The sequence below is a fragment of the Chinchilla lanigera genome, unplaced genomic scaffold (genome assembly GCF_000276665.1).
Source record: "Chinchilla lanigera isolate Chin_1 unplaced genomic scaffold, ChiLan1.0 scaffold00037, whole genome shotgun sequence".
NCBI lineage: Eukaryota > Metazoa > Chordata > Mammalia > Rodentia > Chinchillidae > Chinchilla > Chinchilla lanigera.
Window position 1 is genome coordinate 12,725,719 of NW_004955438.1, and position 13,922 is coordinate 12,739,640.

General features: G+C 49.8%; 1 protein-coding gene across 1 annotated transcript in view; it reads right to left on the bottom strand.

The window, feature by feature from the left end:
• Positions 1-487: 487 nt before the first annotated feature.
• Positions 488-13,922, bottom strand: part of Nrde2 (NRDE-2, necessary for RNA interference, domain containing) — a 54,159-nt gene continuing 40,724 nt past the window's right edge. Inside the window, exons 9-14 of the mRNA XM_005390282.1 lie at positions 13,144-13,319; positions 10,282-10,668; positions 8,586-9,514; positions 7,410-7,548; positions 1,244-1,315; positions 488-764 (exon numbers count right to left, since the gene is read on the bottom strand). Coding sequence (XP_005390339.1) covers positions 639-764; positions 1,244-1,315; positions 7,410-7,548; positions 8,586-9,514; positions 10,282-10,668; positions 13,144-13,319 — 1,829 coding nt within the window. The 3' untranslated portion in view covers positions 488-638. The remainder of the gene's footprint in view (positions 765-1,243; positions 1,316-7,409; positions 7,549-8,585; positions 9,515-10,281; positions 10,669-13,143; positions 13,320-13,922) is intronic.

The window sequence follows — 13,922 nt, forward strand, 5'->3', positions numbered from 1 at the left end:
GAAGAGCGCACCGCAGCCAGCTCAGCTTGGCTGAGGGAAAGTGATGGTTGCAGGTGTCATGCTCTCTGGGCTGGGGTCACCAGCAGGCTTCCTGCAGAGGGGGGCTCACGCCCTGGATAGTACTTCCAACGTTCTGCTGACCCATAAGCACCTTGGCATGGGCAGAGGGCAGATTCTGACTCGGCAGGGTACGGCAGGGCAGGGCAGGCCCGGGCCCAGGAGTCTGTAATGCTCACCAGCTCCAGCGGACGCTGCTGGCCCCGAGGCAGGTATCTGCTGAGTAACTCGCCGTACTCCTGACCCATGGCAGAGGAGCAAGTGTTCAAGAACCCACCCTGTGCGAGTGAAGAGAGGTCCTAATCTTAAGTGGCCAGACCTCTAAGTCAGAAGGGCTCAGCAGGACCAAGGGTGCCTGAGAGGCTGTGTGCACCGAGACGGGCCAGGCCTGGCTGGGCAGAAGAACAGAGGGGCAGGAAACTACACACACTTCAATCATACAAGGCTTTATTATCCCCGAGGACAAGTCTTCATCTCCGTCACAGTCACATATATGATATGTAAAACAGCTTCTGTGTGGTACACACATCCAAAACGTGTGCTGGAGGAAATGAGCAGGAAGAAGCACACACGCCGGGCACCTAGTCCTCCAGCAGGAGCTCCAACTCCTCCAGGGGCAGGCGTACACGGAGCTCCTTCTCAGTCATCAGATCGAGGGTCTCCTGCAGCTGGTCAGGAAAGTACTCCACGGCATCCAGGTACAGCACCTAGTGGCAGAGAACACCCTCAGTGAGCGTGAGAAGAGCAGGTTCCCAGCGAGCCTGCCCTCTGCTACCCTCACAGCCCACAGTCCCTTTCCTCGGGGCTCTCCTAGCTCAGGCATGTTCAGCAAAGAAGCCAGACTGAACACCAAGTGGGCCTTCTACTGCCATGGGGCCAGAAGTGCTGACGGACACTGAGCCACGTTTGATTTCTGAATGTCTCCTGGATCCCAACTCCTTTGGCACCAACTTGGACAAACGTTGGGAATGCAGCTACGACCACCCACTCCCACGAGCGCCGGCTCCAGGACAAGCAGAGGAAACTAATATCCACAAGGCTCCAACTCCATAGGAAAACTGCCCGGATGTGCCTTAGGACGGGGCGCTGCCATTCCCAGAGCTTACATCCCCACGGACACTGGCTGAGCTGAGGCCTGGCGGGAAGGCACCTGGGATCTGAAGATAGCTGGGTCTTTAAAACTTACCTTTGCCCAAGGACAATTCTGAAGTGCTTTGTAGAACACACCTTTGCTTCTTTCTTTGTTTCCTAAGGAAACCTGAAGAGGGGAAAAAATACAAAAACAATCCATTGAAGCCCAGGGACTAAAGCTGTACAAACACCCTTCCTGACGTGCGCGCGGCCTTCAGCGTTGTGAGCCAGCCTGTGCTGGTGGCCCGGCGCAGCGGTAGCTGATGGGAATGGTGCCTGGACAGTGAGAGTGTTTCCCTCTACAAATGGCCCTCGCATGCTGCCGTTTATCACCGCTGACTCTTGGAAGTCCTGCATCTTCCCTCAGGAGTCCCTTTACTGGGAGCCACCTTGGGGTTACCACAGTGCTTGGAATGCAACTGTCAGTGACATGAGGCTGATGACCTTGTACAGAAGGGAAAGTATTTGCTTTACTATTTGCTACTGGACCAAAACTATCTTCTGGAGAAAATCATGACCCTAGTTAGCTCATTTCTCTCAAAGTTACCAGGTTTTACCGCATTAGAAGTGAACTTTTCCATCGGAAATTTGAGCCCAAGCAGGTTTTCTCTTTAGACCCCAAACCCTTAGTCTCAACTCACAGCCTCGCCATCTCTCTCCCCAGCGCAGTGTGGAAGGGGACAGACAGCCCGGGGCTGGTCCTGACCGGGGGCCTCTCAGCCCCTGCAGGGAGTCACAGCACCCTGGGCAGCTGCCCACTGGCGGGCACATGCAATGCGAGGGCCGACGCCGAGCTTGAGGAGCTCCAGCCTGTCTGGGCTTCTCCCCCTGCCCGCCTCCTCCAGCCTTCCCACTGCTCAGGACAGAGTTCTTCCCAGCCCGGAGGCTGGGCCACAGAGACCCCAATTTGCTGCTCAGGACTCCATCGCCCAAGACCGACCTCACTCCCTGCTCAATTGTGCAAGGTTCCCTCCTGGTCACGGGCACTGCAGCTGGGTTGTAACCCGGCTCCGTGAGAACGCTGCTCTGGGCCTAGCTCCGTCACTCACCTGGCCCCGACACTCCGGCGTGTCCTCCCCAGTATGCGCCTCCAGCTCTGAGGCGGGGCCTCTGAGCTTATAACCCACGTGCACAGTGGGCTGTCCTCGAACAATAACTGTTCCCTGTGGTACTTCCTGATCAAACAGCCACAGGAACCCGCCTTTGGGTCCCCAAGGGCGCCGTGCCCGGGGGAGCGTGGTGGTGACTGCATGTTTCCCACCCATAATCCCTATCCTTAGCATGGCCTTGTAACACACCTTTGCCTCTGACTGCAGCAGTGCCTCCAGTGAGAAAGAAGTTTGTGGGTGCCCCGCCCCCCCCCCTTCCAATGTGCACATCTTGACGACCTATAAAATTCCTCTCGGGGCTGCGATTTAAGTGCAGGAACCCTCTCTTCTGGGTTCTCACTGCACTCCCGTCACCCCGCAGAACTGTGCCCAGACCAGGAGTGTCTCGGGGCACTCCCTGGACCTCTGCACAGAACCAAAGAGATCACAGTTAATGAGGGAACAGAGCTATTAAAACCAAGCCTTCGCTCAAGGGGCCACAACCATCCGCCGGCATTTACTAAAAGGGCTTACCATGACCAGTATTTGCCTTTCCAGCTCAGACACAACTCTTCAAAACTGAGAGCCGATCTCAGGAATGTAGCTATCAAAAGAGTAAGACCTCCATCTCCCAGACCCCGTGGGAGGTTGGAAACGGAACTGACAATCACCTGCCAACAAACACGGCCAGCCTGGTCTGATGCACACTAAGCGACCCTCTGTACTTTTACTTCATTGACGCTGAGCCCCATGCTCCCCGAGCTACCTGCTTCAATTGGCTTTAAAAATTACTAGTTCAGCAAGTCACGGAGCTGAGGAACGCATTATTCACTCCCACTAGCTTTGCTGTAGGTAACAAGCCTGACATATGCGTTACGATGATAATGGATGTGCAGATTACTTTTCAGCACCCTCAAACCACTGACAGTTCTCTCAGGCCAGCACAAGTGTATGATGAATGTGTCAGACGGTCACAAACTCCACCCTCAGACTGTGCTCCACCTTTCCTGCACGTGCGTGCCATGAAGAGCCGTGCAGTCTGTCTGCACACGCACACACCACGATTCCCTCCGTCACTTCTCCGCAGGCCTCAGACCACACTGCGGCTTTATCCCGTAAGGGTCCCTCACCCTATCCCCAGGAAGGTGGAACTAGGACGTGGGCCTCCCACCTTCACCCTCAATCTCTTTTGCAACATGTGCTGTCCTGGTGACTGTGGCTGGCACAATGGCTTGGCTTGGTCACACTAGTACCGCCTCCGGGTGAGCCTCTGATTCCGCCAGGGACCGTCTCCTAGAGGGGTGAGAAGGAAGGTCTCACACGGAGGCCACTCTGCCGTCACACTTAGCCCCAGGACCTGAGAGACTCGCGCGCATCACACGGAGCACATGGCAGTCAGCAGGGGCCGTGAGTCACGCCTGTGCTGCGCTGGGCACTGACACATCTTCCCCGCCACAGGCCACGCAGGGGCCTGGTGGGGCAGTGTGGCGGCTGCCTCGGGCAGCCTCAGCAGTACGTACAAGTGTTCACAGCCCCTCTGCAAGCTGCTCCTCCCTGGTGCTCAGTAATTGCCTGCTCTGTCATTTTCGTGCCTTCCTATCTGATGTGTGCCACTTCCAGAGGAGGGAAGCTACATCTCTAAGAAGATGAGAAGCTGAGGTCTTCAGGCTTTTGCAAAATTTGATTCTCTTTTCTTATCTCATTATAACCACACCTGAGCAACTGTTGGCTCGCACAATTTTTAAAAGCAATCAGACAAAACTAACATCCAGTCTCCTTAAATTAAAAAAAAGGCAAAAATAAATAAAAATAAAATAAAAAAAGACACCTCCCTATAATACCTTTTCATCTTTCTAAGGCAAAACTGACACGCATGAGAAGTTTGGTGGTACTTTTTGTAGTGCTGGGGACTGAACCAAGGCCTTCATGCTGAGCTATCTCCCGAGCCCTTTTTAGCTTACTCTGAGACAGTGTCACTGCGTCACTAAGTTGCTCAGGCCAGAACTTACAATCTTCCTTCCCTGGCCTCCCGGAGTGCTGGGATTACGGGCATGTGCCACCCCTTCAAGAAGTTCACCCCAGGAAGGCAGCCAAAGACTCTTTTCCCTCCCACCAGCCCTTGTAAATGGTGGCTTTTCAACATGGCTAACCTCTGCTGTCCCCAGGATGGGACAAGAAACTATACTGGAGGGATTAACAATGCAAAAATGCCACTGCTTCCTTTTTAAGAGTTCTTTCAGCAGTCCCGCAATATTAGCTAACTTACCCACTTAAGTTTCCTTCTTTCTTTTGTAGGTACACGACTCAAGAATCTTAAAAGCAAGTGCAATTAAGCCAAAACAACAACAAAATCTACCTAAAAGCCAGGCATGGTGGTACATGCCAGCAATCTCAGCTACTCAGAGGACTAAAGACAGGACGATCACAAGTCCAAGGCAAGCCTAGACCACTGTCTCAGTAACTTTTCTCTCGCTACTGAGACAAAGTACCTGATGCCCAGAATTAAGGAAGGAAAGGTTTATTTAGATCACAGTTTGTGGAGGTTTCAGTCCGTATTTGGCTGGCTCCAAGGCACAGTGGCACATGGCAGAGGGCACATGGTAGGGGGAAAACAGCAAGAGCAGCAAGAGCAAAAAGGGAGGAGCAGCAGCAAGCAGCCTCTTTCCCTCCCTTACATTGTATGCAGGTTACCCACCCTGCTACAATTACCACTGCAGGGTGGGTGTAGCACTCATACGTGTAATCCCAGCACTCACACCCATAATCCCACTGGATGGTGAATCAATCAGAAACTGTAGAAGCCCACCCCATGACTGAATGAGGCTTGTGGGGGACATCTAGACACAAACCATAATAACCATTTAGCAAGATAGTATCTCAAAAAAGAAAAAAGCTTCAAGTGTTAACACATGTATTGGAAGGTCTCACCTAAAACCAAGGTTTTAATCTGCTAAACTCCAATTTTAGTGGAAAAGTTTAACTGCTGTTGGGCCAATACCTTTTTCTCCCTGTATTTACCATGGCCAGTGATAAGTTTTAGTTCCCTCAGTCGTTTCTGCAGAAACAAAAACAAACACACAAGCAAGCTTGCTGCAAGCCGTGTACCTGTCCACAGGAAGGCACAAACGCAGAAGCAGAAAGGACCCTCCTCCCCCAAGTCCTCTCCGCGGCAAGGCCCCCACTGCTCTCTCCTCCTCTCCTGGTACTCGCTGCCTACGCCTTGCACCTGGGCCCTACTCTGCTTTTTCCACTGTATGTAGTTAACGAAGTGCTAGGAGGCCACGAGATAGCTCAGGACCTGCTAGACAAAGTCAGGGCGCTAATTAATCCTTAGTTTCAACACCTTTTCAAAAACACAGACAATCCTTAAGGCCCAGATCTTTTTTCCTCCCCAAGTCAACAGCACTTTTTTGTCTAGAGCTCCCCCAAACCTGGCTGTGGGCTAATCTCGGTAGCAATACTGTAAACCTGTACCTTACTATCGCTACCTACCAAAACCTGGGAAGTTCAAGTGGCAAATTTGCAAGCTCTCCCTTTTTAAATCTGAAGATCTCTCGTCTGCATAGAAACACCGACAGAGGGTCAGTGCTGGAAAAATCCGGGGGGGGTGCGTGATTAAAGCCCAGTCCTCCTGACTGTGCTGTACCACAGCACTCGCGTGAGCGACAGGCCAGGAACCCCACGCCAGCACGGAGCCCTGCAGCATCCACTTCACACAAGCAGCCAAACTAAAACTAAGATCTGGGCCTAAAAAAGAAATGTGAAAGGAATGCACAAACTTTGATGGTAATTTGCTTTTGATGCTAACTTTTTGAATGTGCTCATTTTTCCTGGATGTGCCAGTGAACACCTGCCTTGGGGTGTAACCTCCCAATCCCCTTGCAAGTCAGGGAAGCACACCCAGACGAATTCCAGACTCTAACCCAAGAGTCAGGGAGAGGCCAGACCTCTCCTCGTTCCATTTATTCTCTGTATCTCCTTACTTCAGCTTTATTATATGTCAAATGCAAATGTTCAAAACCTTTCACATTTTGATAATTTACCTTATGGGAATAATTGCACATACACAGTAAGATCTACAAGAAAGGTAACGCCTGGCTTCTGAAAGGTACAGCACTCAGCCAGGCGTAGGGGCACATGCCTGTAATCCCAGCACTCAGGAGGCTGAGGCAGGAGGATTGTTACAAGTTCAAGGCCAACCTGAACTGCATAGCGAGACCCTGTCTCAAACAGACAAAAAAAATACCTAAATAAATGAAATGTATAGCATTCATTGGAGGTCACATTGCTACGACTGAATAGCCTTGAACTAAAACAAGGACAAAACCTAGAAGACCACGGTTTCCAAAAAAGCAGACAAGTTGGAAACAGATGAACAGTATTACTGTATCACTGTAGAGCTGTCCTTGCCAGGCCAGGCCTTTAACCCAAGGAAGACCAAGCCAATTCATAGCCTGCTAAGTCAAAAAATCACACTTCAGCCCGCACACTTAACACTCCCAGAACTACAGGCGAGGCCTCACCAAACTCAATCGCCACAGTGCTTTTCAGTGAACATAAAGTTGTATGGAAATATCTACTTGGAAAGCCATGCCGTGGGTCGAATCATATCATTTAATAACAACCAGAATCAGGATCAGAAAACTCCTGTGAGCAGAACAGCAAAGAACCTGGGTTTCAGTCCAGTGAAAGCTCGTAGACCATCTTCCAAGTTGTTTTTTTTTCTTTTGGTACCGGGAATCGAACTCAGGACCTTACGCTTGCCAGGCAGACCCTTGTGCTGGCTGACCTGTATCCCCAGCCCCTCCAAATTGTTGACTTCATGAAGACAATGGAGAGAAACTGACGTTAAGTTCTACTGCACCAAACAGTCCCATAATTACACTTCAATTCCTTTCTACCAAATATCTTGAGTAAATCGGCAACCTGCAATCCCTTCCCAAGTCCTGAGAGACCAGACACGACCCCAACTGGGTTCCTGTAAGGGCTACCCAATGCCGAGAGCATGTGAGGGTGGAAACAAGGCCCTCCCCGCTTTCCAGGCACCAGCTAACTGGACACCGCACTTTCTCACTGAGGCAGGAAGAAACAGAGTTCTGCCAAAACAAAAACGGAAGGTCCAATGTATCTTACCAGGAAATTCAAATACATCCTCCATAATAAGGGGCACTGGCTGCCACTGTCACTCCGCAGTGCATGTTCAAACAGGGCTCTGATCCGATGTGTTAAGCCCGTCTCGGGGATGGTGGCGTGGATCTCTCTGCCATCTATCCTGCAAAGCAAGGGCCCACGTCACTCTCAGGCAAGATCTCTCCCTTGGATTACAGCAGGGAAGGTTAGCAACAACTAGATCAGAGTGTGTCAAGGGAGTGCTGTCCTTCAGGTGCAATCACGGTGGCACCACACGCATGTGTGCTGTGAACTCTCCAAGGCCAGAAGGCAGCAGTGGCCCGGATTCTCTGATTCCTACACACACTGAGTTTGCTAGAAGCCACACAAACTCTGCTTCTCTGTTTTAGAAACCGACCCTCAAGTTAGAATGCAAATCTCTTCTCTGGGAAGGAAAGACTTCTCAATTTAGAGAAGACAAGAGAAGACTGACATGGAGTAAATAAAATCCCAGTGGAAGAAATAAGACACTAACAAAATGAAATGCTATTCAAAGGCAATTTTGCCTAATACATAAAGACAGAGTGAAACAATGGTAAAGACTCCGGGAAGAATAACGATGCCTAAGCTAGCGCGTTCCCAAGACTACCATTTAACCTTCAGACGTAATGCGCTGTTAAAGGACGGCATCTGAAACCCCTTACTGTTCTCAGTGGCAGTATAGAAGATGGGGATTAGCATGCACTTCCCTCTCTGGCCCCTCGGAGCAACATTATGAGGTAGCTTCTAATCATCCCCATTTAACTGACAAATAAACTGTTAGAGAAGTGAAATGATTTGCCCGAGGTCACTCAGCCACCCAGGAATCAGAGGGGTGACCTCCACAGCCTGTGTGTTCAACCATTAATTTCCACTGCAGCTTCTCAGATGCTGACAGCCAGCCAAGTGCAAACCTGAGCAGCGTGCAGGCTCTCTGAAGGCCAGGCCCACTGAGACAGGACCACTGCCGCTAATGAAAGATGCCGCCACTTTCTAAATATCTTATTCCATTCCAATACTTTACTCTCCCACATGGGGAACACCACAGCAGGCATTCTGGGCCTGTGACATGCCCACTTCTGCATTCCCAAAATCTGGCAAAGCAGGGAGAACCCACCAAGCATCCCATAATGCTTTGTGAAGGAGATGGCCCATCTTTACCTCTGAACAGTCTCCACCAGTCTTTTCCTCATTTTCTCAGCTTCAATTGCAAACAGCCAAGGCTCCAAGGGCTTGGCACACCTGGTGAGGGCATCAAAAAACCTTCTGGTCTTGCTAGCATTGTGGGACTTGTTTTGAATCTGTATGTATGACCACCAAAGAACCTGGTTGCCTGGATACAGTTTTAAAGCCTCCGAGAGTGCCTCACGTAGTGGAGTTAGAGGATAAACACTAACTTTCATGTGGAATCTCAGCAGACTTGTGTGCATCAGGGTGATGGCTTCAAGAACACTGGTCAAACTATGGGAGCTGGCACCGTCCTGCAGGCTGGGGCCTGCTGGGACAACAGAGCCCTTCAATTTGACAAAAAGCTGTTCATATATCCGCACAGCAGCATCAATCCCTACAGTCAAATACTGGAAGAGCATAAAGCATTTACCCAAGCTACTCAGGCACTCCAAGGAATCAGCAGTAGCAGGGCCCGAGACACAGTTCTCACCCAGACAGTCCTGCAGAGCATGCTCATAAGCCTTTCGAGCTTTCAAAACCTGAGTGCCCAAGACCTGCCCCGTGTAGGGGCCGTAGGAACTGCTCTCGGTCAGCCTGGTCAGTATGTGAACAGCCCGGCCTGTGGCGGCCCCTCTCAAGTCCTGCAACAGCTCCACCTCCAGCTCAGCATAGAGCAGACTGAGTTCGCAGAGCTCACGGTCCTTCAGCTCACTGCTGCCTGCCATGCTGACTGCTGTATCAAAAACTTTTCTGGCATCCTCTATGTTGCCAAGCAACCACTCCAGATGTGCATACTGCTTCCAGAGGCAAAAATTATTGCGGTTTTCTGGCTCTTTAAGAAGATTCTTGGCTAGTTTCTTGCAGTTCTTCCCCTGCGACTTCAATCTCTTCTTATTTTTAGTGTGTAGACACCAAATGACCTACAAGCAAAAGAAAAAGAATGACTCCAGGTGCTCTATAATTTTTACCACTGCTTAAGAAAGCACTGATAGTACGAAGTCTCCTACACTTCCTTGATCACACATTTGGTAAACACAATGCTCTCTGAGCTGGGAAGGAAATCAGGATTTGACCTAGGTTACAGGTGCCCCAACACTAAAAGATCCAGTTTATCCCTGGATCAAGGCCGATACACTTCAAATGCTCTTCCCCAAAGAAACAGGGTCACCAATTTTTACCAAAGACGCTATTTTTATACAACCGGCAGCATGAAGCCGTAGTTAGCTTTAGAACTTTGAGTGTTAAGAGTCAATACTAAATGTAGCCATCAGAGGGCAGAACAGTGGATGGAGACTAATTTTTCAGTAGATAGCTTTAAAGCACAGGATAAGTAAGTAGCTTATTTCATCTATTCTAATAAGCCTCTCAATCCTCTAACCCTGCTTAAGCTTATGCCAGTTCTTAACACTAACCACCCGGATCATTGCAGGCATCTGGTAAGACAAGACTCCACGCAACAGGCAGCTCTGGCCACTGAGTGCGGCCGGATGGGCTCCTGCCTTCCTCCTCTGCCCTGCAGCCCCTCTAAGGGCAGCCGCAGAGCGCTGCGTTCAGGAGTCACTGAAGGAGGACGCACTGTGGCACAGATTCCAGAGGAGTAGCTGGGGCCCTGCAACCCCACTTGTAGCACTGACGCGAAATGAAAAGGCCCCAAACACGCAGAGGCGGAGGAGGCGGCTGAAGTTACCTTTGCAGTCTCATACCGTAGCCAGGAGAAGCACAGCTGAGACTTTTGCTTGCCGGAAAATAAAGGCATCACCAGGTGGAAGATGTTGCGGATGAACTCTTCGCCCTCTCGATTGTGACCCCTGGCCCAGCGAGGACAGCCCAACCGCTCCATGTGGCCGACACAGCTGACGCCAGAGGATGAGGGGCTGAAAAAAGTCAAGGGCTTTTCCTCGTAAAGTCTGTTATCGAAGATGCTGTTCTCATCCATGGCCAGGTAAAGGCAGGAGGCAGGAGGGATGAAGCCAGACGGCACACCCAGAAACTGCAGAAAGGCCTCGATCAGCTGGAACCGGAGGTCTTCGCTGGCCAGTCTGATCAGCGATTGTCCAATGTCATCAAACAACACCTGCAACAAAGGCAAAGTGCAGTGCCCTACTTCAAAACATGTTCACAAGTCTTTTCATATGGATGCAGAGTGGTACCTCGGTTCACAAACTCGATCCTTTCCACAATCCTGGCCACAAACCGAATTGGAAGAGAACCGAATCAAATTCCATGGTTAGGTTCAATGTTGATCTGATGGTGACGCTTGACTCAGTTCTCATCCAGGGAGGTTTGTGAGCAGACTTGTGAAGAGAACTGAATTCGTGAACGAGGGTCCTCTGTACTGATGAGTCAACATTATCCAAACTTTTTTTATGTGCATAGAGCTAAGTTTTCTGCAAAGTAAGGCCTCCCAAGGCAACCTAGACAGCCAGAGAACTCCCAGCAGCCCTTGGGTGCCAACAGCACCTTCACACCCCGGGAAGTGCTGGAAAGGAGGGAAGGCATCAGCAGGCTGAAGCCAGCGCTTTCCAACCACCCTGCGGGATCTGTAAAAGATCTAGAACCATGCTCACTTCGACAAGCACACAGAATTGCTTTTATAGTTACTTTGACAAATTACAGCTGTGAAATTTTCTTTTTAATCTTAGGATAGAAAATTAACTGTTTATAGTTTCTTTCTACAATTTACTTCAGGAAATGAAAATTGCTCTAAGATAGGAAAAGGTAAGAAAGAAACAACAGGTGCAATGGACCATGTTAAAAGCAATTTTAAAAGCCTAACACTAACTGTTCATAGCCAATCTCATGTAACTTTTAAAATCTAAATCCAAGGACACTGCCCATGTCTCAAGGTGCTACTCGCCTGATCAGCCTACAGCTCTAGTGTGAGGAAATCAAAATGCAACAAGCACAGTAAAACGGAACTACCTGGGATTCAACACATCAAATCATCAGAATCATCATCAAAGCTCTTTTCCTTTGGGCTTTGATTAGAGGAAAAATCTAAAGGACAAGAAACTGCGCACAGCAGCAGTTGGTTCCATAAATCAGCTTTTAGAAGACATGCCAGGAGTGGTGGCGCACACCTGTAATCCCAGCACTTGGGAGGCTGAGGCAGGAGGATCATTGCAAGTTTGAGACCAGCCTGGGCTACAAAGTGAGCTCAAGGCCAGCCTGAACTGCATAGCGAGGCCCTGCCTCAAAAAGACAAAAAAAAAAATTAAAATTAAAATTATAAAAAAGAAGACAGGCAAAATTCTGAGCCTGAGAACCAATATTCCAAAGGTTACTTGAGCTCTATAAAATAAACCAAACAGAAAGAAAGAAAGAGAGAAAGAGGAAGGGAGGAGAAAAGGACGGACGGATGAATGGAAGGAAGGAAGGGAGGAAGGAGAAAGGAAAACAGAAGAGAAGGGAAGAGAAGGGAAGCGGAGGGGAGGGGAGGGGAGGGTGAAAGAGGGAGGAAGGGAGGGTGGGAGGAAGGGAAAAGGATCCCATTCTCTTCTAAACATTCAGCTTCAGTCAGGAAAGGCGCCTCCCGGGTAGACTCGCCTCCCACCACAGGCCAGTGTGAGGTCTCCCGGGAAGCTAGCCCTTCCCTCCTGCCCAGAGATCACTCTGTCCCCTCTTGGTGCGTCCCATCCAGTCTGGCACCCCACTCATCGCCCCTCAAATGTTGCCGGCACTCAGAAAGTTCACATTCCAGCATCAAACGAATATCCCTGCAACATCCGAGACCATCACCTGAGCACTCAGTATGGGACCGACACTGTCCCAGGCACTGGTGACAAACAGTGGGCAAGAGAAGCAAGATCCCTGCCAAGGAACCTCACGCGCAGAAAGGGTCACAGAGCCTCACTACTGAGAAAACCGCAAGCTGTAAGATCGGGATCTTATAAAACGAGGTCACTTGTAGGCGTCAAAATGACACGTCTCCCTTCGTTTTAATTTGTAACCTCCAGGGCTGCCGGCCACTGAACAGAGCACTGCACTAATCCATGTAACAGTGAATAAAGCAACCTAAGAGAAGTGCCTGGCACTTGGTAGGAAACCAGTCAACACGAGCTCTTCCTGCTGCAGGACAAGCTACATGCTGACTGTCCCCATAGGCTTGACACTCTTGTCCTCCAGAATCAGATCTGGCTGCTCCATCTCCACGTACCCAACAGGCAGGTGCAGAGTGAACACAATTAAGGAATCTAGGGCAGTGATCTGAGGTTTTAGAAGCCGAGGCCACAGGGTTCTGCATGAAAAATTAAGTAGATGGCCAGGAAGGCAATCTCCAGAGGGTGACCACAGAGCCACCTCCTACTAGGGGACAGGAACTATTGGGTCAAGGCCTATATGCTCCCTCATCCAGTGACCAATGAAATTCTGTCCTGGCATGGGGCAGGAGAGAAGTTTCCCCAGACCTGAGCAGGAGCGGGTGAGCATCTCCTAAGCCAGCCAGGTGCTTGGAGAGCCCAGCAACCTTCTTTCAGACAACTAGACCAGGGAAGCAAGAGGAGGGTAAAGACCCCACAGTCAGCTTCTTTTGGCGGAGGAGGGAACGCACCTGTCTTTCGGGATCCTCACAGTCCTCCTCGGTTTGCTTCTTTGTCTTATCAGGGCGCCAGGGCCGCCAGTGCCTCTGGTCTCGGGAACGCTCAGCAGCAAGCCAGATCTGCCACCTGGGCAGGGTCTTGTCTCTTATCTCCGGTTCGTCCTCTTCTGGTTCATCATCTTCCTCATCTACGTAAGAATGAAATCTCTAGTTCACTTAAACAGTACCTGAAGTCACCATCACTATTCAATCAGCCCACTACACCCGGTACCGTGTGGGCACCTGGCCTGTTGAGATGGGCCAGGGCCAGGTGAGCCTGCCAGACACTCAATGGCACTGAAGGACTTTCCTGTAAGCAGGTAAGATCCCAGAAAAACAGGCAGACAAGGGGATGGAACCAGTTAACTTTTAATGCTGTCACAGCAAAAATGGGACTGACACACATTCTAGAAAAGCACTTTCTGTAATGATGAGAATGTTCTTTATCTGCATTAATATGGTAGCCACCAGCTACATGTGGCTATAAAGAGCTAACTTAACTATAAAGAGCCACATGTCACTAAATGTTAATGTTTTGGACCACACAGTTTTAGGATGTTAAGTGGCACTTCATAACTACATTGGTTTAGATTTCCCTAAGCCATCAGAATTTTTAGTCAATTAAAAGAAAAACTTCATAATTAGTTATGACTTATAACTATAACTTGACAAAAAAAAAAAAAAAATCAACTCAGGATATCCAATAATATTTCACTCTGTTTCCCAAGTCTGGACATGCAGAATGGAATAGG